The sequence below is a fragment of the Nyctibius grandis genome, chromosome 6, assembly GCF_013368605.1.
Source record: "Nyctibius grandis isolate bNycGra1 chromosome 6, bNycGra1.pri, whole genome shotgun sequence".
Classification (NCBI taxonomy): Eukaryota; Metazoa; Chordata; class Aves; order Nyctibiiformes; family Nyctibiidae; genus Nyctibius; species Nyctibius grandis.
In genome coordinates, this window is record NC_090663.1 from 9,098,199 (window position 1) to 9,123,738 (window position 25,540).

The following is a 25,540-nucleotide window of genomic DNA, read 5'->3' on the forward strand; positions in this document are numbered from 1 at the left end:
TTTGGTCTCAAACCCTTGCTCATGCCTTGTCTGTTCACATCATAAACACTAAACAAGGGGCATATCTCTCATTTCAGTGCTTAGCAGAAAGGGGCTCTGATATTTCCTACCGCCCTGGGAAACTGTAACAGGACAAAACATTACAGCAGTTTCTTCTTGCTTGCTTGCAATGGAGCAGAGCTGAGCAATGCCAAGTCACAGTCAAATTCCCAAGCCCAGCACAAACTCATACAAAGACGATGTGAATGGGCTTTGAAAGGGAACAAGGGCAGACAGACCTTGTGCTCTAAGACACAAGGACATGAGGGTTAAGCTGACAGTGTCATAAAACAGCAGGGCTTTTGTTAGCATAATTTCATCACTAAAACCAGAATTGCACACCTCCTTGGAGCCAGGTTCGCAAAACTTCAAAAGCATAGACCACCAAGGCCTTACTCCATCATCCCATCACCTATGGGACAATGCGTAGGGTATCATGACAGTAATACATGAGTGACTTGGACAGCACAGTGACTGAGCACCACATAAGTGTCCAGACACAGAGTAGCATTACTCCTGAAAGCTGGATGGGACGTGCCCTCTGTTCTTTGCCCATCCCGAATTCCCACAGGGAACTCCAACATTCGCCCCAAAAGCTTTCTGCTTAAGTTGCATCACACTGAGCTGACACAGATACAACCCTGTGACTTTGCATCTAGGTGGTAAATACTTCACTCGGTCCAGAGATGAAAAATTATTCATGGTAATCATCTCATTTTCCTGGTAGGGGTTGCAGTACATCTGAGACAACCCTCAAGGAAAGAGGCTGCAGCCCTCTGATCTGCTTCTGGTGCAGCATCCTCATCCCTTTGCTCCCAAGATACTTGAGCAGGAGAGGAGAGCATCCAGCAGCTGGGACACACCGCCCGGGACACCTGAAGCTGGGACCTCTGAATTCCAGTCCAAAATGTTACATCCCAGTTCAATCAAGAGAGATTATTTCTCCCTGGGCTCCGCATCCAAAAATATGATGATGCTTGTGCGTTATTTATAGAAAAGGGATGACATTCTAATTCTGCCTGGGTCCCAGCCACCACATTGCAAATCTCTAATGGTTTCCCAATAGAGAGAGATTCCTGTTCTGGCTGCCTGACTCTCCTTTCCCCTTTACCCCTGATAATAAGGGATCTTAAAATATTAGAAAGCTATAGCCACACTAATTTCATAATACACTGGAACTCTCCTTCTGCATCGTCCTAAGGGGGCCTTACTCTAAAACGGTTCTTGGAAATAAGTTCTCCCCTCATAAAACACCCAAAATCGTAAACCTTCCAATGAACTCCTTACATTAAGGCATTTTAAAGTTTTATTTTAGTAATCATCATAATAAACAACTCCAGTCTTTACAAAGCTTTTCATCCCCAAGGATCCTGGCGTGCTTTCAACCACTGCACACCAACCACGGACGGGGATGAATTCATCACCCTGTGCAAAGGCAGCTGCTCCTGGGGCTGCAGCCAGCCGCACTGAGCAGGGCTGTGTGGGAGAGGCATCGATGCGAGGGGAGAACAGCATCTCTGCAGCTCAGAGGGTACAGTCACCATGGTACGATGCTCAAATCTGGTCAAAGCAGGAATGGTGCATGTCCTCCACTTCTGCAGCATCATGGAACTAGAGCCCAGTATGAGGTTACTGAGAAACATGCTATTAATCGAGGCATCTATTAAGTAATAACTAACATTATTGATTGCACCATGATAGGGGAGAGGCAATGGACACAAGTTACAACACAAGAAACGATTGGACTTGGTGATCTTAAAGGTCCTTTCCAACTAAAACAATTCTATGATTTTATGATTACTAAATATAAGGAAAAAAAAATCGCTATAAAGGTGGTCAAATATCACAAATTGGTTGTCCAAAGGGGTTGTAGCATCTCCAACCTGAGACTGAGTCCTTGAATTCAGCTGCACGAAGCCCCTGAGCAACCTGGTCTGGTTGGGACCTGCTTTGTGCAGGGTGTTGGATGAGACATGTCCCACGGTCCCATCCCAAATTCTTCTATGCCATAGCCTGGTGCAATAACTTAAAGCACAAGTGGTGTTGGTTTAAATTAACACATCAACTGCTGAGTTGCAGCAGCTGTCACAGCTGTGAGCTACAGGCCTAGCAACCTCCAGCCGACACCAGAAACTGCAATGCCTCAAGTTGCGCTAGTGAGAGTCTGCAGAAACCCCACTGTTCTGGTAATTTCACTGAAAATTGAGTTGATTGCTCTCATCTCACCCCAGCAGCTGCGGAGGAGAACAGAGCAACAAACGTTTCCGAACTTGGGTGTTCCCTGCCTTCAATCCCGTATTTTCTAGATTAAAGCCATGCAATGCCATTAGCTGTTCCTCACAGCAACCAGCCACTCATTATTCTCATTAATCTGGACCCGCTCCAGTTCATCAGCATTAGTGGTGAAGAGCAATACTCAAACCTGGCTTCAATACACTGTACTTCAGACCCCATCGACACCCGGTGTAGCCACCTCCCTTATCTCATACACAGCTTTCCTATGAAGCTGGCCCAGAAAGCCCTCATGAGGCAGACAAACAGCATCACGCTGTCCCACTTGGAATAGAGTCTCCCATAGCTTCCAGATGTTTCGCTGTCGCACTGCAGCCTCACCAGCTGTTGCCTCCTCTTTAGGAATCTGTGCACTGGATCGCACCTCCTTGCTTATATCATTGCCGAAATTTGTCTTGCTGACGGCAGGTTTGTGGTTAACTCCTTCTGAAAAGTAATTTTTCACCCCCAAGGAGTTGTGCATCCTACGTAAGGAATGACAGATAGACCTTGGTCGGAAGACAGCAAGGCAGGGAGGCTGCACTCCTGCCTGGGGCTTTATTTCAATAGTTAACTTCCAGCTAACTACTTTTCAGCTCACACTAGATACTCAGGAGATTTCTGTGTGGGCAAGGCTACAGCATGATGTAAAGACTTGGTAGCTAGGCAGCAGCTATAGGCAAAGTCATTGCGTAAAGCAAGACTTCTGGGGCTGGGAGCCAGAGAGCATGGAACTCAATATGGAAGATATCACTGTATTTTTTTGTTGATATCATTATATTTTATATTCTGTTTCATTACAATCTGAAAATACTTTTTTAACCCACTGCTCTCACAGCGATCTGCAGTCACCCAATTGCCGTGTGATGCTGATCCCAAAGGAATCCTCACCTGGATTCAGGCTCTGCCTGGACTTAGAAATGGATTGATCGGGGTTTTAATCTTTTTTTTATAATCCTTAGATACCGTAGGGAAACAAACAACTGAACAGTCCCTATAGCTGTGGAGCACTTTTTAGCAAACTAGCTCTGAACTATGGAGGCAGCATTTTAATCAGCACTGTAGGGCAGGGAGACCTGGGGCGAACAGCGGAGATACCTATAGATTGAATGGAAACCCCGTAACCCATCGACTTTGGACAAAGGTCCAGTGAGTTCCAGCTCTGCCGCACAGCAGCTTCTAAACTGCAGCTACCAGCGCTGCCAAATAAATTGAAAAAAATCTATACTGCTATAGATTTTTATATAGTTCACATCTAGGAAACAAGTAAGGCAAAAAACATGCCATTCGAAGGTGAATTGAAGAGCAACTTTTTGTTTAAAGTTTTACCCCACGTAGCATAAATAATGAACAGGCCATTTACAACTTGTAAGACCAGCACATACAAAAATCACATAAACTTTTCAACTTACAACATTTCACAGTGATAGGAATGCTGTTATTCACGTCATCGTAGCAACTGAACACACACCACTGCTTCACAGAAACAGGGAAAAGAAAAATGAAAACTTCCCACCAGAAAGTAATGAAAAGAAAGTTCATTACAGGACTTTAAAAAAAAAGTAGTAGTTGGACATGGTCCAGAAATCTTTCTGTTTAGACCTGGTTAAGTCTTCCTAAGGGAAGCATTATTTTTTTTGATGCAGAGGCTCAAGTCTATTTTCAGAGCACATCATAGTCGATGAGTTTAGCACTTTCACATTTGAACCAACAGTCTATTAATATGCTTTTTTAGACCTTCTATAACACCACATGGTAGTTTGCTCACGTAATAATAATTGTGCAAATTGTCATCAGTTCCATGTCTGGCACTAAACTGGTTTTACCCTGAATAACCTCTTGGATCTGACAAGTGAGACTCAACTACTCCACATTGTGCATTAACTCTGTGACCTCCTTGTTTCCATTTCAACCCTTCTTGTTCAGTGGTGTGTTCAGCGGTGTGTTCGTAGTGGTCCTTGTGCTGCGTGCAGAGAATCTCGACAGGCTGGAGAAACCGGCTGATAGGAACGTCATGAAGCAGTACCAAGGCAAATGCAAAGCCCTGCTCCCGGGAGGAATAACCCCATGCACAAGTACAGGACGGTCATTGACCAGTTGGACAGCACCTTTGCAGAAAAGGTCCTGGTGGAGAGGTTGACCATGAGCCAGCAATGAGCCCTTGCAGCAAGGAAGACCAACAGCATCCTGGGCTGCATTAGGAAGGACATTGTTTGCAAGTTGAGGGAGGTGGTCCCTTCCCTCTGCTCAGCACTGGTGAGAAACACCTTGAGTCCTGGGTCCAGTTCTGGGCTCCTCAGCACAAGACAGACAGGGACATACTGGAGTGAATCCAGCAGAGGCCACCAGGACGGCTGGGGGCTGGAGCACATAGCATACGAGAAGAGGCTGAGCCAGCCAGGCCTGCTGAGCCTGGAGAAGAGAAGGCTTCAGGGGGACCTTATAGCAATCTGCCACTACCTAATGAGAAGGTGCAGAGAAGATGGAGCTAAACTCTTCCTGGGGGGGCACAGCAATAGGGCAAGAGGCAGCAGACACTAGCTGCGGCATAGGACATATCCACCAGATTTTAGGAATACATTATCACCATGAAGGTGGTCAGACATAGGGCCCAGGGATTTGTGTAATCTCCATCCCTAGAGACAAGCAAAACAGGACTGGACAAGGCCGGGAGCAACCTGATCTAAATCTGGCCCTGCTCTGAGCAGAAGGTTGGATGACCCCAGGGGTCCCTTCCAGCCCGAATTATCCTGATGCTCTGATTCATACCTTTCCACCAAGCTACATTTTTTTAAAACATGCCTGAGTCATTTGAAGCACCGCACCCAAACCGCTGAATCACATGTGCGTAACCTACTCTAAACTGACCTAGCATTTGATCCTAAAAATGCCTCATACCAGAGAAATGAGAGTGGACTTTCAGTTTTTGTTAACTAAGTGTTTATAGCTCTGACTAACACATTTGTTAAGCCCTTGAGACAAGAGCCGAATCTGCCTTTGTTTGCACAGGAGAGCACACGGGCACCGCTGTTGCTTTTATAGCAACGGGAAAGTGCTGGGCTCCGTGGGAAGATGCAAGCCCGGATTAGCAATTTCAACCATGACAAAAGGACCATATCGTCAGGGGTGTTTGAGTGTCACCTCTAGATGTAGAGTCAAATTGAATGCTCTGCGGCCAAGGTGGGCAAAAAACCCACAAGGCACATTTGAACACCTCGATCACAGTGTCAATACCGAAGAGTTAATAAGCAGACGCTACGTGTCAGCAGCCCAGAGGGAAGGGCTCTGGGTAGGGCAGGACACAGGTCACTCACTCTTGGAGGAGCTGTGCAGCTCCAGAGTTACCCACGTTAATGCAGCCCGTAAGCAGCCCCACAAAGAAAACATTGTCAGGGGCTTTTCCACAGAGCCAACTGAAGTCAAAGGAACAGAAACCAGCGTTAGACAAATTCACTAGAGGCAGTTTGGCTTTTTGTTACTTGACTTTCCAAGGGCAGGGAGTTAATTTATTTTTCTGTTTTTAAAGACTCTTTCCTCTCTCCCTTCCTCCGCAAGAAAACCCCCACAAACCACAGAGTGATAGCAATAAACGAGTACAAGGGCTCACCAAAGGTTTGTGGTGGATTCTCTCTCACTGTCAAATTTCAAACCGGGATCGGAGAACTTCCTAGAAACGATGCTGTTATTTTAAACAGGGCTTGATTTGGAGAAGTCCAGTGGCTGATTATACCCGGTCATTTGTGTTCAAGGCCAGGCTGGGTGGGGCTTTGAGCAACCCGGTCTAGTGGAAAGGTGTCCCTGCCTGTGGCAGGGGGCTTGGGACTAGATGGTCTTTAAGGTCCCTTCCAACCCCAACCATTCTATAATTTGACCGGACAGTGAAGGTTTATTCTGAGTTGCAAGCGCTATCATGTTGACAGAGAAGAGATGAAACATGGGAAGGGGGACTATGAAGGGAATCTCTGGAGATACTCAAAACCTGCCTGGACACGACCCTGTGCAACGTGCTCTAGGGGAACCTGCTTTGGCAGGGGGTTGGACTAGTTGATCTCCAGAGGACCCTTCCAACCCCAACCATTCTGTGATTCTGTGACCAAGCACTGAGAAGGGAGTGCAGAAACCCGACCTTGCATTAACAGCATCGTCAGTGGAAGAAAAGAAAGATTTGAGAACCAACAAACTGGGAAACAGAGCCTGTGAGTGCAGAACGAGAAGCTGGACGTAAATACAAGCTGGGGAAAAACCAAGCACAGGATGAAACGAGGGAAGAAGCGTTCTCGGGCGCCGCCGCGGGGGGAGCGGGCGCGGGCGGCGGGCGGTGGGGACGCGCCACCTAGTGACGCGGCGGAGCCCGGCCCGGGCCGAGCGGCGCCGCGGGGTGGGATCGGCCGGGCGCGGGTGGGGGTTATTTCGGGGGTAAGGGTCTTGTTTTGCAGCGTGGGCGTCGTTCCCGGGGTGGGAAGCCCCGGGGCGATGCTGGTCCCTGTGCTCGGCCGGGTAGATTCGCTCTCCCTCTGGTCTTCTGCAGAGCGCAGGTGACGGGTGTCTGCTGTACCAGCCACTGTGCTATTGCTTAATAATAATAATAGAAAAAAAAAAGGTTTTAAAGGCTTTACTCCACTTCCTTGAAGTGCCCAAGTTTCACCAAGGACTTCAGTAAGACTATCAAGCTTGGTGGTACAATGCACTATGTTACTCCTGACTGAGGGTATGTTCATATTCACAAAATTGAAATAAATACTGTAGTACCCTGCTCACTCATAGAATCACAGAATCGTTTCGGTTGGAAAGGACCTTTAAGATCATCAAGTCCAACCATTAACCCAGCACTGCCAAGTCCACCACTAAACGATGTTCCTAAGCACCACATCTACTCGTCTTTTAAATACCTCCAGGGATGGTGACTCCACCACTTCTCTGGGCTGCCTGTGCCAATGCTTGATAATCCTGTTAGTGAATAAATTTTTCCTGATATCCAATCTAAACCTTCTTCCCTGGTGCAACTTGAGGCCATTTCCTCTCGTCCTATCACTTGTTACTTGGGAGAAGAGACCTACCCCCACCTCACTACAACCTCCTTTCAGGTAGTTGTAGAGAGCAATAAGGTCTCTCCTCAGCCTCCTTTTTTCCAGGCTAAACAACCTCAGGTCCCTCAGCCGCTCCTCATAAGATGTTCTCCAGACCCTTCACTGGCTTCGTTGCCCTTCTTTGGACTCGCTCCAGCACCTCAATGTCTTTCTTGTAGCAAGGGGCCCAAAACTGAACACAGCATTCGAGGTGAAAATTACAGGGAAGAAAGCACAACCAAAATGCTAACACCATCAGATGTCCCCCTCCATTTATTTCCATTCACTGTCACAGATCCTGCATGAGCCTGACTAGTTGAGCTGTTTTCCACGTCAGACTTCTCTTGAGCACAAAGGTATTAGAGGTACAAATAAGGTTTTTCTGTTAATTCTTCCTCCCCTGTCATTTACTTGAAGAGGTTTTTTAGGGTTGACATCAGTCAGTTCTTGAATTTGCAAGTCCAAAACCTAGATACCCAAAAGGATCTCATTTTCAGAGTGGGTACAAAGGATTTTCTGGGGAAAAAGCTGACCCAAGCGGTTTAGGTACATCTCAAATTAAGTCATACTGAGTCACTAAGGGACCACAGTGTTAGCTTAATCACAGAATTTGATGGGTAGCTCTAGTTGCAGAAGGTAGGTCTGAAAACAGGGATGTGTGTGCCTTCCTCTCAATGTCGCTATGCATTTTGAAGACTCATCCTAAGAACACATCTTCCACTGAAATGTTGTGGCTTGTGGAAGGGCGTATGCCATTAGATGTGATAAGAGCACACAGGATTCAAAGGGAAGGATAAAAGCATTCTGCCTTTACGAGCATTGCACGCAGAGACTGCACAGGCACCATGGTGGAGCTGGTGTAATTATGGCAGAGGAAGGTGAGGGGGGAGCTTGATGAAGGCTTCTAATGACTGAGTTGACACAGACTGAAAACCATCTAGTGAGGAGACATTCATTGGAAAGATTAATGGTCGCTATATTTCAACTCTACTTCCACCAGTGCGAAGAAAGGTACTGAGAGACTAACGTGCAACAAGGACTCCATAAATCTTCCTATTTAGTCCTGCATATTAAGTAAGGGGCAGAGAAAAGGGAAAGGTTGGGGGATAGGAAGGATGGAGAAGAAAACCCTGCTGACTTGCTTGCTACTTTGGGATATATTACCTGATTAAATCTGGGGGGAAAACAAATCTTACAAGTCTGGAGTAGGCTGCAGAGATCCCCGGGTTTTCTGCATAACAGGTTGTTAATTCCCATCTAAATTTAGTGAGACTTTTTCTTCTTTAAATTTTTTTTTTGTTGCTCATCTCCCAGTTGCCCTTCAGCTCCTTGCAGAAGCTCTCCTTAGGATGGAGCCTGAAGATCTGGCTTAACCAAGGATCTGAAAACACGGTTAGAAAATACTAGGAAGGAACTTGGATGGCTCTTGGGCTGGAGCTAAGACAAAAGGAGGGGGAGGGAGAATCCGCAGCCGCTCCCAACACGCACGGGAGACCTGACATCTTGAACTGCTGGCTGCAGCGTTCGCTGAGACATAAATCAGGCCATTCACGAAGGGGGCTGCTCTGCCAATGTACATAAAGAGAAATACTAGACGGAAAGAGGCAAATCTGAATTAGATCCATCTCTTGCATAGCAGAAATCCTTTACGCCAGTTAGATGAGAGAAACTGATGTTTGAAAACCGCAGAAGGTTTGGCAATGGTAAAATTTTACATGCTAATGAGCCCCCAAAGAATTTTGACCTGTGAAGGATATTTAACTACTGAGGAAGATTTATATCCAATAATACACAAAAATGGAAGTGAGCACAGAGTACGGGGAATTAGAAACACACTACAAACATCCTCCTGTTCACATCTGAGTTGAGAAATAATTCAAGAAAATACCAGAAACACTTTTCAATATATAAGCAGTGAGAAAAGTAGGATTCCTTAGCCAGAGAAACTGTTTGGTACGGTCTGTCACTGTCTGCATGTGGTATTTAAAAGCCTTATCACTACGAAATGCTGTAATAGGTCCTTGCATGGAGAGACTCTGCTCTGGAGAGCGTGTCGCCTGCCCAGTCACTGTCAAGGAGGTTTTATGTCACAGCAGCACAAGAGCCAAGCAATGTGTTATTGAAAGAACAGGCAGTAACTGAACACAGATTTCTCAAGCCTCAGGTCGATGGGACAACCACAAGACTATCCACCTCTCCCCCACCGCTATGCATATGCATTCACCCTTTAAATGACATTTCACCAAAGTAGTTTGCAACAAAACTCCTTCTTATATTAATACTTTCAAGACTGTGATCTCATGAAGCCAGAGGTTTTTCCAATCAGCTTTCTACACAGCTGCTTTACCAGCCTGATGTAAAAGAAGCTTCCACCCAGTGAGGTTACATCAGTGTCTCCATTAGCTGTTATTTCTCGTTAGTGAAGTCTGTCACCGTTCCCTCTGTGTGTATTTGCGGACAATGCACAAATTCACATCTGTAATAACAGATTATCCTCATCTGTCACAAGGGAAACGTAAGAAAAAACCTCTTTTATTCCTGAGAGCGATCAAACACTGGCACAGATCATGGAGGTCCATCCAGAGAGGATGCAGAGAGGTGGCGGAGTCTCCATCCTTGGAGATACTCAAACCCCAATGGGACACAGCCTCGGGAAACTGGCTCTGAGCTGGGGGCTGGCCTGAAGGACCTCCGGAGGTCCCTTCCAGCCTCAGCTTTTCTGAGACTTGAATTGGGCTTGTGCCTCTCACCTATGCACCAACCAGACCAGCCAGGCACTCTGCTTGGTCATGGGCGCCACTGGTTTGATTCCCTCCTACATCAAGGCAGGAGAGTCCAAAAAAACCCCCATTTTTTTCTTTAGATTGTAACAATAACTAGACATAATTTCTATAAATGTGTAACAAAGATTTAGATAGAGTATAATTTCTTTGATATAACCAGTGTATCTCAGCAAAGACAACACTGGATTCAGAAGTCAGTCTCTTTCTTGGGCGTTCAGGACAGGGGTAACTATGATCAAGTGCACTTGCCACTGTCCACATTTAACTTACAAACTCAAAGCCACAATTTTTCTGCTCGTGTTTTACCATGTTGCTGCACAACAGTCCTATTCACCCTAAATAAGTCTGTCATTAAAGGAAATTTGTAAAGCAAAAGCTTAAAAGGAACAAGTTCTGCCACTTTTTAAGCCATTTATTTGATATTTGGCTTTAAGCAAAGAAAGGAAAAATCTGCAACCCAACCTACCTTATCTATTAAGCTATTTTAAAAGCACCTCAAGGCAGGAGGTTGTTTTCAGACATCTGTTGAAATACTTTGACACTAGAAAGTAGATTCAATGTTTGCACATTCCCAAATGCTGTTTGAAAGGAGCCAGGAGACTACTCTTGTCAACACAGGCCTGTGGCACAGGACCTCCACATCTTCTGGATCTTCTCCACTGCGCATTTCTGCAAGTGCTGACCACAGCTGGGCCAAGACGAGTGCTGAAGCTTCCCAAACAGCAGCAACACAAGTTATGTTTGAGAGAGCTGAGTTATTTCCAAGGGACCAGACGTGCACACGACACCTTGCTGGCTCAGGCTCTCTCTGCCTTCCCACCGAGGCTGTCAAGGCTTCAGGAGGAGAGGTAACAGTAAATCATTAACAAGCTTTTAATTGAAAAAGCTTATTGATGGATATGCCCAAGACTTAAAAGTCTGCTGTACAGAGATGAACTTTGTGAAGAATATTAGGATTACAGAGGAATACATACAACTTTGCAAAATCAGAGGCATGACATGGCATAAGATAATCAGTCTCTGGAACCGTTTCAGATGTGTTTTGTCCCCTAACTTGGACAAAGACCAAACACAGATCCTTCCTAAGGAGGCTTATTTCTATTTGGAACAATCTCAACCTTTCCATTAGTTCCTTATAGTAAGGAGTACACTGCTCCCCACTTCCATACCTAAAATATAATAAAGGAATGGTTTAGCACAGTTCACTACACCAGGTAAGCAGTCCCACATGTGCCAAAAGAATTTCTGCAAGAATTAACACCCCTAAATCCCACACAACCCACCATCCACCTGGTTTAAAGATATGTCCTCCACTTGCCCTCTTCCACCCCAAACATTTCAGTTATAATACTCAGCTCCTCAGTGTCCAGCTCTGTGACTGGCATCTCATCTGAACAGCAATAAATTAACACTGAATAATCAAAAGCAACAGAAAAACAATGGAGACATTAGGTTTCAAAATGATACATTTATTATAACTAAACAAAGGACACAAGCTCAAATTAACTTAAAAAAATCTATACTGCATTATGGCAAACACAGGACCAGTATGCTCAGAGCACAGACAAATGATTTTCAACTTAAATTCATTTTAACACTGGCTGAAATTCTTCAACTGAAAAGCAAAACTTGGAATACATACAAAGAACAGAATATGGGATTATTCTTTTAATTAAATATACCCAATAATTTGATATAAACAATTTAAAAGTATTTAAATACATGCTGAAGTAGCTGAAGTTTAAATTATTAGCAAGGTATGTAGATACAAAGTTACAAGAAGTATTTTGGAGTTGTATAAAAGATGTAACTTTTTCCCCCAGACAAAGCCTACCTAAGTGTAGTGTACTATCCTGTCAAGAGAATATTCTCTACCTGCATGCAGTCCTGCTGACAAACCACCTATTAAATTAGCTTTCCAGTGCTTAACTTGCAGGCAGAGGTACCCTCACAGCATGCAGTCAGCAATGAAAAGCTCAGTAAAAACCATCTTTTGAGCTAACATGAAACAGAAACAAATTTTTCAATAAAACAGTTCCTATAACCTGCTTGTTTTGAAGAGGAAAAAGAAATGACATCCTACTTTACTTCTCGTCCCTGTTGCTAAATTGATTTTTTTTAAAAGCTTTTTAAATGTTTTATGTTTTTTCCCCTGAAGAGTTTATAATCAAAATCTGATCTTACTTGAATCTGAAACGACCCCAACAGTGGTCTTACCTATTACCTAACTCTGAGCTTAGAAGCTTTGCCTGTGTAAGTCACAAGGTCACTGAAATCTCGCACATCTTTTAATTATTTAAACAAATATTTTACATCTCCTGATTACATATTCATTCAGGAATAAGTTCTGACCAGTTACTGTACACTCGGAGGTCATCCTTTCTCTGGAAGTCCTGCAGCTTCTGGTTTTTTGGTCAACACAAAAAGAAAACAGAGCACGTTACCTGAAGCTAGTCCTCAAGCCACCGACTTGCTGGAGTTGTCTGTATTGCCTGGACAGAGCTGCTGGGGAAGGTTCAAAACCGGGCAAACAGGAGTCACCGAGGGCTTCCTCTTTTTAAGCTTGCAGAACATGTGTTGTTCAAGTCCAGCTGTCATGGGTTTGCCTCCTTTCAATGTCAGAAGGAAAATATTCCCCATAAAAATGCTTCGCTATGGTTGACGCGTACGTCCATTAAACGCTTTAGGTAACGGGAAAAACCGACATTTGTGATTGACATTTAAATGTATTTTATGTAACCTGTTAAAATTTCACAATATGCCAAATTTCATACAAGTCCAAAAGCTAAAAATATTCGATAAATGCATCACAATTATTTTAATCAGGACATTCTTCATAAAAAAAACCCCCACAGCTCTTTTTGGCTCCCTTCTTATTTAATCCACAGAAAATTTAAATGAACAGTCAACTCTGAAAAAGAACAGCAGCAAAGTGTCTTAAACTCCCAAATACTAAAATCAGATAATTTACTGTAAGGACAGTTAAAGCTCTGTAAAACTTTAATCAATAGATCTTTGAAATAGCTATTTCTGCTACTTCCCTGTTTTAAACTTGCATGCATTCAAGTGCGTACAGTTCTTAGGTTTGTGATATTCCATGAAAGGTAGCAGACAATTTTAGAGTATCTTTATCATGTTTCAGGAATGTCAAGTAAGATTGTTATACACTGTTTTCAAATTGAAGATATGCAACTGCAAAATTTAGAGCACTTCAAAGCTCCATTAATTCTAATTGTAAATTATGCAATGTAAAATTAGTTTCAACATGGTATTTTCGTGAAGTTAAGTTTTACTCTTGCATTTTCATCTAAGATAAGTTTTGGCCTAAAAAAGCATTTAGTTAAGTCCTGTCTTCAAGATCTACAAACTGACTTTCATGCTGAAATCTCCAAGTTAATCCCAATTTACGAAGAAGAGAACAGCCCCCTTGTTTAGGGGTACGTTAACTGCAAAGATTGTACTGATTCAAAATTTCAGCTTTGTCACGGCAATTTTACACTTCAGACACAATTACAGTAATTCTCAGGAGGATATGACTTACTGTAAGCGGCTTTCTTTGCAAACTGTACAGAATATGAACTAAATACTTGAACTAAACACCCTTTTTCTAGAATTGTACTGTACATCTTACTGTACATCTTGCTTTGGAAACAACTAAATAGAATGGTCCATCATGCAAGCCATGAGACTGTCAAAACTTTTTTTTGTTCCACTAACTTTGAATAGGTTTTTACAAATAATTTAGCCAATCTAGATAAATACTGAACATGGAATTATGCTGAAACACGCTTGGGAGTCAACATTTTCTACGAAAATACGCAACTATGACTAAAAGCATGAAGTACTAACTGCCCACCTCAATATCGCTGTGTACAGAGCCATTTTAAGATGTGCTCTCTGTAGTGTACACAAAATCAAGGATGTTTATATATTTTATAACACTGGTGCAAAATAAAAATAAAATTAAAAAAAACCCAAACCACAACCTTGCTGGTTCAAGTCATACTATGTGTATTTCCTAACAGATTTTTAGAAAGTGTGGAAAACTTAGGCTACCAGGAATTCTGGAACATGCAGGAGTTGATATTTTAAACTTAAAAATTTACTACTAAGGACAGACATTAATGAGTAAACCTTGACCTACTGTGAGTACTTAATCACACAGTTAAGGACAGTAACTATAACCAATTAGTTAGAAAGCCAATGATGTAATCAAAGCACTGGCAATACCAGACATGACTTGTTGACTGCACAGTAAGCAAGGCCATGAGATGAAGTACTTATGTACTTCGACTATACCTGGTTTGTGATTTTATACCTGAGATGAAAACTGAGAGGTAAGAGAACTAGTTATGGTGTAAATAATTATCAGATGAAAAACAAATATGCAAAGACAACTGCATTTTTAAAAAAATATATGGAAAAAGATCACAACTGAAATTTTCCCCATATGATTATTTTCATTTTGCTACTTGAACAAACACTTTAACTCACTTTACTGTGTGACAGATTGTGTTCTGGAACTATTTGAAAGGCTCCTGTGATTCCAATGCTTTAGTAATTCACGGAATTTTGAGTAGAAGCAACATTCTCTACTCCCTAGTCTTAAGAAATTTAAGGCACCCGTAAGAAGCAAACTTCATGGGAAGTTTCCATTCTAGGGAAAAATAAATCTGATTTTCCCTTCAACAGAAAAAAAATAATAACCATGGATTTTTAAAAGTGATTAGAATGCCACATTCTCTGTCAGTGAGGCAACAGCTTTGTGATATCTAGCTTAAATATTAACTCTATCTAAAGAGCTACTATTGAAGCCACAGAATCTTCACTAACAGGCTACAAAATACATCATATTGTAACAGAAGGGAAAGTTTGTATTAAATTCTGAAAAAGCTAAAAAGGTAGAAGCAGAGCAAGGTTGGGCCCCATGTAAGGATGAAAGGAAATAAATGAGAAACATTTTTCCATGATAGGTACACTTAAGTTATACGGCAAACTTGCAAGTTTAATGGATCACTGTACCACAACAATGAGTGCAAATACATGATTTTGTGGGCAGGAGCACTGCTAAAGAAGCATATTTTGTTTTCATCTGTATGGAATGACAGTAAATCACTTCTTTGATGAACGGAAATTTCATTCCATATGTCAGAAAACATACCTACAATTTATTACTAGAATCAGCTCAAAGTACTTCCCATAATCACAAAAGCTCAAGTAATATGTAGCCATTAGACACAGAAAGATATACAAGGTTTTGGTTACACTTGGGATTAGCTTCAGATTCCGAAGCCTAATTCTTTGCTTCTGCAGCTTCTTTATCATGCTTTTCCTTTGCTTTCTCTTTTTCTTCCAGTTTTTCTTCTTTTTGAAGCAGTGCCATAATCTCAGCAACCTGACTGGTGCCAATATCAATATCTTCTTTGTCAATTAATTCTACTACCTACAGGAACAAAAAATGAAATGTAGAGCATTTAATTTTTACATAATTGAGACATTTTCGTATCATAAATTTTGTTAAGACAGAAAAGTAATCAGTTCTCTCATGTTCAAGAAAAACAGTATTTTTTCCTACGTGAAAACAAATTCAAACCACAACTAGTGCCTCAAACATATCAGGAGTATTAAAAAAAAAAAAAGTCAAATTTAAAACAAATTATGTAGAACTTTTGACCTCAGCACAGAGAGTCATATTTTAAATCATTAGTAAAACAGACCCATTTATTATATCTGTTCCAATGGAAAGCTTAGATTCAGTATCTGCTGAAACAGTATTTGAGACAATACTTATTTTATAGGCTCAATCTTATCAAAAAGACCTACTCTACTAAATAGAAAGGCATACATTTACAAAAACTTGAAAGTACAGGGAGGGTAGGCCTTTCAGAAAGCAAAATGAAAAAATAATTTAGCAGGCACTTCAAAATTTATTTATCTAGCTTTTTGTACAAATGTATTCTTGGTGTATCTCCTCAAGTCCCTAGAATTATTCTGCATTATATGCAGAATTCAAAAGTATATTTTAGCTGTGTTACTAAATGTAACTGAATACAACAGCCGTTTAGAGCAACAGGCAAGATAATCACCACTGGGACAACTTCAGCAGAGAGGAAAAATGTGTTTCAAAAGGCTGATACTGTATTTTCTAGCTGGCCACAGTGTCCTAACTTTCAGCGCTTTTTCTGTATTGAGTAGGAAAATTACTTGCAAGGAAGTAAGTTTCAGGATATCTCTAAATTTTCCAAGTAAAAAAGAAAAAAGAAAATGAAGGAGAAATGCAGGGAATGTTCTGCAAAATGAGAAAACAGGACAAATCGGGCAAAGAACACAAGTCATTAAGGACGGACCTAAAGGACAACTGATGGTCTGATGTCTTTCAAGTATAGGAAATACAGATCTCAATGAAATATCTAAGGTATACAAGGAGGCAAGAGAAGCTATCGTGTTGTGTTGACATAAAGTGTATCATCTATAAACATTATGTCGAGACTTTGGCTGAACAGTGGTATTTCTAAAGTGGTAGTTCTAAAGCTCTTTCGCATCCTCCCTCCCACTCTAAGTAGCACAACAACATCACCATATTTTACAGAACTTCACGCAGACATACAGGGAAACCTACAGCTTTAAAGGTAACATGGGTAACAGACACAGTTAAAAGACATTTTTTTCCCCAAAAAATAGCCATATAAATTCTGAAGATGCCAATATTTATTATAAGATCTATTTACAATACATTCCAAAAAACCTCACAGTCATCAAGTAGACTCTTGCACTAGAAAGAAATATGAATTGATGTCAAAACAGGTACAATGTTTGAAAGATGGCTAACCTTATTTTCTTCACGTAGTCTGCAGACTTACCTTTACAACATTATCTATATCAATTTTGCCATCCTTGTTTTCATCTAGTGCCTCTGCAATCCTAGTTAGCTTCTCCTCCGGAATCTTCTGAATTTGTTTCATTGCGTTAATTAGCTCGGCAATACTGATGAGATTCTCCCTGAAGAGGAAGCACAATCTGTACATGGCAAGCAGTTACTCCAAAGGAGTAAAGTTGACAAAAGGCAGTACTGAAAGTCACTGCACTGCAGATCACTTGTAAAAACATTAATTGCTTACTTATAATCCTGAACAGAATGCAAAAAAGCAAAAATGAGTTACTGATCAGCAAGCAGATTTCAAATTAATCTTTATCTTATAATCAAATCCCATGCTTTTGGTTTCTATGTGCTTTATTGAACAAATACAGGTATCCAGTAGCAGCTCAAATAAAGTTTAGCACAGTTTCTGTGCTTCCCAGACCATGTATCTAATGCCCTTTGTGAACCTCCCCCCCATTTACCAAAGATGCAGCGCCATGCACCTGTCATCCTTTCAGATTTAGAGAGGCTGGCCTACACAAAATTAATGAAAACCACAGGAAAACAAAAGCTGAGAACTAATCGCTTTAGAAATTTAGCAGTTTCAATAAAATAGGCTTCATTTACTCATATCAAGGAATAGACTTTGTAGAAGAAAGGACTAAACTTGACATTGTGACTAGCATATTTCAGATGTTTCCACTGTCTGCTTGCTGATCTCAGGAAGCTAAAGTTACCTCTCTTCTGCAGCCTAAAGCCTCTGCTTGCTTATGTAGCTTTGATAGTTTGAAGAACTATCTTTCAGCACAGGCCAAGCTGAAATGCAGGAGACAGTGAACCCAATAAATATTAAACAGAAGGGCTTTATCAGTACAGTCCCAGCTCCATACCTGTCCCTAACCACTGGGCACAGACTGACTTTTATTCAAGGAGCATTTCTCAAGCTGCCACTAAATGTCCTGGACTTGTGTCGTTTCTATGATTCTTGATGGCTTGGTGAGGACTGCACCAACTTGAAGGTTAAAAAACAAGCCTTGGACAATTAAGCAATATTTAAACTAATAATTTTCAGTCATCCACAATTAACCTAAAAAATTATCCACAAAACCATCCATTACATAAAGTATAATTACATTCGGTACAAGCAGATTCTATATTGTATTTTTAATTTACAAATTCAGATGGTTTTGATCAACAATTTCTCTATAGCACCATTCATATGGCCGCCTTAATCTGATTCCACAAAATTTGAAACAAATGACCGTTTGCCCTGGGGGCTGGAAAAAACAAAGTTTGGAAACAACAAAAGCAGAATCCTTATTTCTGTTTAGGTTATGCTCTATGGGAGCTGGGAAGCTCTCAATCACACAAAATGGTGCAAGCATAAACTAGATTAATACAGCATTCATAATCACAAACCCTGAGAATCACAGTCACAGTTTTTAGGTATTTCAGTGCCTTTAATACACAACATATGACCGTTCAACATATAATTGCCTGACTGACTCTCCAGTAAACATTAAGACCTGGAGAAGTGTTGATAAATGAATTTTGCAATGAAACTATCAAGAAAGATCTTTCTTTGGAAATCTGCAAGTGTGTTACAGTTGAAATGAAGCAAATTTTTGGAAAGGGACCGAGAAAAAATATCCCCTTACTTCCATTAGACCTGTTCCTCCATTTCTCTCCAGAGACAGAACAGACTTTATTGCAATTTTTTTCCCTCACTGACATCTTCGCTACTAAAGAACAAACATTAATATCCTTACCATACTGTTGCGCACCTTTTCAATCAATGACAAAGGGCAAACCTACTGCATGAGGAGCATGACTAAAGGCATGATTTCACCTGCATCACCGCTAGTGCTATAGCCATGAACAAGACAGTAAGATACTCATCAAGGCTTTGACTTTCAGAACCCCCGCAGGAGTAGCATCTGGGGAACTATATCTGGTTTCTTTTCCTTCTTCATTTCAACCATACTTAATGTACCTTAGAAGAGACAAAACCTACAGGACAATTTTGTTATTTTTATTCTTAAAATAAATTATCTTAACATTCTGAACAACAACTTATTTGCTAATTCTTTTCTAATCACACATCAGACAAAAACAAAATGGAAGATGAATAGAAACACATTCAGTGCTCTCAAGTCACTTACCCAGTGGGAAGACTATCACCACCGTCCAGCTTTACATCCACTGTCTTTTGAGTTGTCTCTAATTCATTAATAATTTTGTCTATCTGACCAATCATTCGGTTCACCCTCTTGGTCAATCGCTTGCTTGCCTTTGACTCTTCCACTACCTCTTCCTGGCCAGTTTTAGAGAGCTCTTTTATCTCTTGTAAATCCTAAAAGAAATGGTCAAGAAAGAGAAAAGCTTTTGTCAGTGTGAATTCTCAACAACAGACACTACTGACTCCGACTAGCATTTCAAGACAGGAGCCATTTGTAAATGAAATGCGAATGTATAGACATATAAAGCTAAACTGAAATGAGAACAATAAATTCTAACACTGCTGCCATTTTCATGCACCCCTTTAATGTTACCTTCCACATCTTTCATAAAATTGGATGAGATTCATTTTACTTAACTTGAAGTATCTGTAATGCTGACATCTATGCTTGATAAGAAAGAACTGCAGCATGCAGCAGTTAGTCAGCACCTGTTAGCCTAGTTACCCTGCGAATAAGAGCAGGAACAGGATTCTCATCTGGTGGGAACTACTCCAATGACTTTAACCAGGCTTTAAACACATTATACAAATGAGGCTCCGTATAAAACAGTATAAAGCTCAATTACTCAGCTACCAAATACAGGCTAACAGACATCCAAGTAAGATAATCTTCAACTTTGTGGATCATTTATGCTAAAACTAAAGACAAATAGAAATAAATTAAAAAAAAAAAAATATCAAAAAACTTCCATGCCCCATTCTTCACCTCATTATACTCCTGGATATCACCCTTCAGTTCCTCAAGCTCCTCCTTTTCCTTTGTTAGTGATTTTTTCTGTTCTTGCAGCTTGGTGCAAGCATCACTCAGCATGTCAATCTCCTCCTTAGTGATTTCCTCACCCTGTAACAGAAAATATATACAAATTAGTGAAAGACACATTTGTGATTTTCCTCAAAGATTTTGGGTCTTTTACCAGAAGAGAGAGACTCAAGATTTTTTTTCCATGTTTGGAGTCAATATTGTTCAGACTGGCATTTTGAGGCTAATGCAGAAATGTGCATTTTGAGGCTAATGCTGAGATCTTAAATGCTAAGGCAAGTAGTTTGCTATGGTATGTATTTTTTAAATGCATCAGTAGCAAGTTCAGCTAATGTGATTCATTGTGTCGGTTTTGCCTATTTGAAGTTCAGTGCCTGTCTCATTTAAGAATGTTTTACTTCCTTCTTTGCTGGGTGAAAAATCCAAACAACCGAGAAATGATTCACTATGGACAGGAAAGAGACATTACACAAAAAAATTTACAGAGCAAAGTTCAGGAAGCTGAGCTGGAGCAAAGTTACCTTCAACAGCCTTTGTAAGAATGAGAATGAACATCCATAGCTTTTGAGCTACACTTGTCTCTTGAAAAGCTGAGAACAAAAATCTAACCCCCAACTGAATACTTGAAAAATGAGACTTCAAGATGATCCATTAGAAATGCTAAAATCCCATAATACTAGCTACAGTTAGCATACTAACCTTACCCAGACACGAGCTTTTATTTTGAATGGCTAAACTCTGAACAGCCACATAAGCAGAGTACAGAAAGACATGCGCAAACAAGGATAGCAGAAACACAGAGCAGAATGATGCTATGCTTCCAGAAACACCTACAGAACAGTTCACAAGCTCAGCATTCAGCCCCTTTGTCAACTCAGAAAGAGTTTCAGTGTACTATTAGTATCTAGGCATCAACCTCACTTCTGATTTTAATATAGTATCTATAGCTCACCTTATCCAAAAAAAAAAAAGAAACCAACTCAGTTTGAAAACAAATTCCTCTGCCTCAAACAAAATCAGTCACCTTCAAGAAGCTGGCAGTCTTACATTTTACCCCTAAGAGGCAAGAATGTATGCCAGTGTTTAAAATCTTTGGAAGCATCTTTAGAGGACAAACCACACTGTAACCTTGATTAATAAATGCCACGCTAACTTTACTTCTTGTTTCCTCTTATCAGTTAGGGCTCTTGAGGAAGTCCTTCTTGTGGCCCAGTGTCATACATCCTCATGGTGTTGGTGGTGTGGCAGGCAGCAATGCGAATGCTATGCCAGGTGTGGCAGTGTAAGCTGGCTGCGACATCACACATCCCTGCTGTTTCCAAACAGGATGATGCCAGCCTCGTCTGCCTCCCTCCCACGGCATTCCTCTTGGCTGCACTATCATGTACCCAGCTACACAGTCCGCCAAGTCAGCTAACTCATCACACAAAAATGCATTATTTCAATATGGATTAGTTCCATTTTGTTATTACCATTAATACTTTCTTGGTAGCATTCTAAAGTAAACAATGTTATAATAATAGCAGGTAGACAATGATGCTGTCCAGGAAAATTGAAAATATTTTTCTACCTAAAACATCCATTTTAAATTCATGTTGTTTTTCTGCAAAGTAACACTGGGACTTAGAAAAATCCTGACACCAAACCTCACGGACAAGAATAAAGTGCTCAGCTACAAATAAAACTCAAGGTACAACTGGAACATGAAAAGAAGGCATACAAGAGGTTGAAGCAGGGACAGGTGACCCAGGAGGAATCCAGAGACACTGTCCGAGCCTGCAGGCACAGGTTTATGAAAACAAAAGCCCACTTGAAGTTAAATCTGGTGAAGGACATGAAGGGTAACAAGAAGGGCTTCTACAGGTACATCAGGAGCAAAAGGAAGATGAGAAAATGTGGGCCTGCTGCTGAATCGGACAAGGAACCTAATGGAAAAGGATATAGAAAAGGCAGAGGTAGTCAACGCCTTCTTCAGTTTTTACTGGTAAGACTGGTCGTCAGGAAGTCTGGAGCAAGGAAGATCTACAGTCAATGGAGCGGGATCAGGTTAGAGAACATTTAAACTGAACACACACACATCCATGCAACTTAATGGGGATACAACAACAAGTGCTGAGGGAGTTGACTGATGCCATTGAGAGGCCACTCTCAATTATCTTTGAAAGGACACAGTCATAAGGGAAGATTCCTTAGGACTGGAAGAATGCAGATGTCACTCCTATCTTCTATAAGGGCAAGCAGGAGAATCTGGGGAGCTACAGGCCAGCCAGGTAGCAAATAGTTAAAAACCAGCATGCTCTGACTGTAACAAAGCATGCTCTGATCACAACAAAGCAGGCTAATCCTAGAAATTAACCTGTTACTTTAAGAGTGGTACAAATTATGTTCAACATCATACTAAAGAAATAGTGAAAGGGTACACTAAGAAGGTTTTACAGTGTATATACACTGCCCCTATCAGTTTAGAAGAGGAAGTTGATACAAATGTAGTGCAGTCTAGTCCAAACCTAGTTCCTTAATCCTCTGGTCTTAGCTACACCTTTCAAAAGAAGCAAACACTCATCTTTACCTATTCTTGCCCTCTCCCTCCTCATGTGTTAACTATACGCAGATTAAACATGCAGAGATCCATTATAGAACCCTAGAATGGTTTGGGTTGGAAGGGACCTTAAAGATCATCTAGTTCCAACCCCCCTGCCATGGGCAGGGACACCTTCCACTAGACCAGGTTGCTCAAAGCCCCATCCAACCTGGCCTTAAACACTGCCAGGAAGGGGCATCCACAGCTTCTTCAGGCAACCTGTTCCAGTGTCTCACCAGCCTCACAGGAAAGAATTTCTTCCTAAGATCTCATCTAAATCTACCCTCTTTCAGTTTAAAACCATTCCCCCTCGTCCTGTCACTACTTGCCCTTGTAAAAGTCCCTCTCCTGCTTTCCTGTAGGCCCCCTTCATGTCTACAGCCAGTGCAAACACCACCCAGAACAGGTATATTAGTATCAACAACACAGATAGATAAAGGAGATACTCAGAGATGTTTTGTGCCGATGTCAATTTCTGCATTGGTGTTTAAAAATTTGCAATCTACTAATCAGCCGGTTTTAACTGACAGAATGTGGTGAGAGGGTTAAAACTGAAGGACAGACAGGCAACTTGTCATGGCTCTTACATGGATGTTTTGAATCTTTAGATTAAAAATTATAAAAACATACAGTTATCCAGGTTACCTTAATGCCTTCCAATACTGGCGCTGTATCTTTCAGTGTCTCTGAGTGCATCGCCAGATCTGCCCTTGCCAGTTCTTGTTCGGTATCCATAGCTATCTGACTTTTTTTAACTTGCAGAGCAGCTGCTTCAAGATCTACTGCTGATTCCACCTCTTTCTAAATTTGAAAGACCCATGAAGTTTTTAATTAAAACAAATATAACATTATCTGTATTAGCATCAGTACAGAATGACTTCTCAAAATAGAAATAGTTGTCAAAGTAGACGCAGACGTTTTTATGAGAAGACATTAAAAAACTGCAACATATTGAGTGGTTTCACATTAAAATACCCACTTGCACTTAATGAACTATGCCTGTGAGCACCAGAGGCTTAATTCATCAGTAAAGCAGGCCAGCAGCTTTTATAGTCAAGTATTACACAATGACATTACCAGGTGATTGATAAATAGGAAGAGCCAAAGATAACAACATTTGAAGTACGGGGTGGGGGAAATCAAAAAAACAAACAAACCCACCACGTTTGACAGAGGAATAAAAGGCTTCTCTTATTACTCTAATTAAGAGGAAAGAGAAATCAAAGATACTGAGACAATCTTTTATGTTTCACAGTGAACCCTTCTATGTTGCAGTCTGTTTTAATATTCTCCCACATCTTCCATATGTGGATTTAAAGGCCAGTTTCTTGCAGACAACATCCAGAGCAGAGGCAATAACTTGTAACATGCCAGTTTTTACACCACTGGCACTCATTTCTCAATAGTCAAGAGCAGAACTTACCATGGCAGCAACCTGAAGGGTTTCTTTGGCTTTCTCTGCAGCTTCAGAGATTCTTTCCATCTCCTTTTCTTCGTTTTCTTTTCTGATGGCTTCCTCTTCCTGAAGTGTTGCTTCCAGCCGTGCTTTATTATCTACTTTTTCACCTTCAACTTCTGCCACTTTGACCTGAGCCTCTTTGGCCTAAAAATAACGTAAGAAGTCCATTAAGTCTGTATGTATGTACATATATGTCTACATAATGTAAGAAATTTATATATCCTTATTGAGACAGGTAGTACACATATGCTAATGAATAGTTAAAGCTCCCAAAAGATACCCTATTTTTGCATTTCTCAGAAAAAGATTATTTTCTTTCTTTGAAAACGAGAACTTTCCACCCTGAAATCATACATGTTCTTCATTCTTTTTCCCTCCAGACTGCTAATAATCCATTCAGATCATTTCTCTCTCTACACAACAGCATTAATGTTTTCATATCTTAATGTTTTTATATTGTCTGTAGTGTAGTTTGTTTTTTATGTAAGTAAAACGTGTACTGTACATCTTCTTATGCTATTACCATCTGCCCTCATGCAATGAAATACTGCCTTCCACTTGCTTTATTCTCAGAGCCCTCCACATATAAGCCAACTTCTTCTGTATTTGAAGGTCACTCAAACAAACCTATTTATGGTTTAGGTTTTCAAGGAGAAGAAAGGAACTAAGAAGAACATCTACTTCTTTAAAGCTATTTTCAATGATGATACTGAAAGCTGGTTACAGACTATGTACATCAATACTTACAGCACTCTCTGGTAGTGTCTGAAGTGTTGTTTTGAGCTGATCAGCTGGAGAAAGGGTATCTGGAAGATACATGGCTCTGGATAAAATAAGCAATGAAGTCGGGATTTCCTGGTTCAGATGCAGATCTAGCCACTATAAATACAATACATAAAACAGAACTTCAACTTTTGGATTTCTTTTTTACTGATCAAGTCAAGCATGCACAAAAAATGGAAATACTAATTTTTTTTAATTGACTACTTATCAGTCAATACCCCAGCACAGAAACTACTGGTTATAAGCAACAAAGAATTACAGCAATTGCATTGAAGTATATGATGAAGTATTTTATTTCAAGAAGTATTTCAAGAAGTATTGAATGAATATTTGAAAAAAGTATTTTGCTTCACATGCATCTTCCTCTAAACCAGGCAACACCAAAAGACAAGGAACTGATCTACTTGGCGAAAAGTCCTTTACAGAATAATACAAATAATTAACACGACAAACTGCCAAAGCTGCAAACATATTTTGGGTATGTTTAAGTCTAAGTACCTATTTGCATCATCGAAACATCATGGCCCAGTCAAAAACCAGAAGCCCACTGCTACTACGTACTTACACAGTACACATGACAAAAGCTTATGAAGAAGACAGACTGTTTTAGCTAAGCCTTCAATAAGAACAGAAGCAAAATTACTTATCAGAATCATCAAGAAAAATCAGAGCTAGCAATTGAAGCTAGGTCTGTGTATTC

At 40.9% G+C, this 25,540-nt stretch overlaps 1 protein-coding gene across 3 annotated transcripts in view; it reads right to left on the reverse strand.

Annotated features, from left to right (window-relative positions):
• Positions 1-11,612: 11,612 nt before the first annotated feature.
• LETM1 (leucine zipper and EF-hand containing transmembrane protein 1) overlaps positions 11,613-25,540 on the reverse strand; it is a 30,827-nt gene continuing 16,899 nt past the window's right edge. Inside the window, exons 8-15 of one of the 3 annotated variants that reach the window (XR_011048405.1) lie at positions 24,805-24,936; positions 24,022-24,201; positions 23,244-23,399; positions 19,964-20,098; positions 19,181-19,371; positions 17,020-17,158; positions 15,321-15,602; positions 11,613-12,768 (exon numbers count right to left, since the gene is read on the reverse strand). Coding sequence is in view for 2 of the 3 variants with exons in the window: in XM_068403536.1 (XP_068259637.1) it covers positions 15,453-15,602; positions 17,020-17,158; positions 19,181-19,371; positions 19,964-20,098; positions 23,244-23,399; positions 24,022-24,201; positions 24,805-24,936 (1,083 nt within the window). In the remaining variant the exon portion in view is untranslated. Of the gene's footprint in view, positions 15,603-17,019; positions 17,159-19,180; positions 19,372-19,963; positions 20,099-23,243; positions 23,400-24,021; positions 24,202-24,804; positions 24,937-25,540 lie in introns of all 3 variants that reach the window. The other 2 variants (XM_068403536.1, XM_068403535.1) reach the window with 2 other exon arrangements.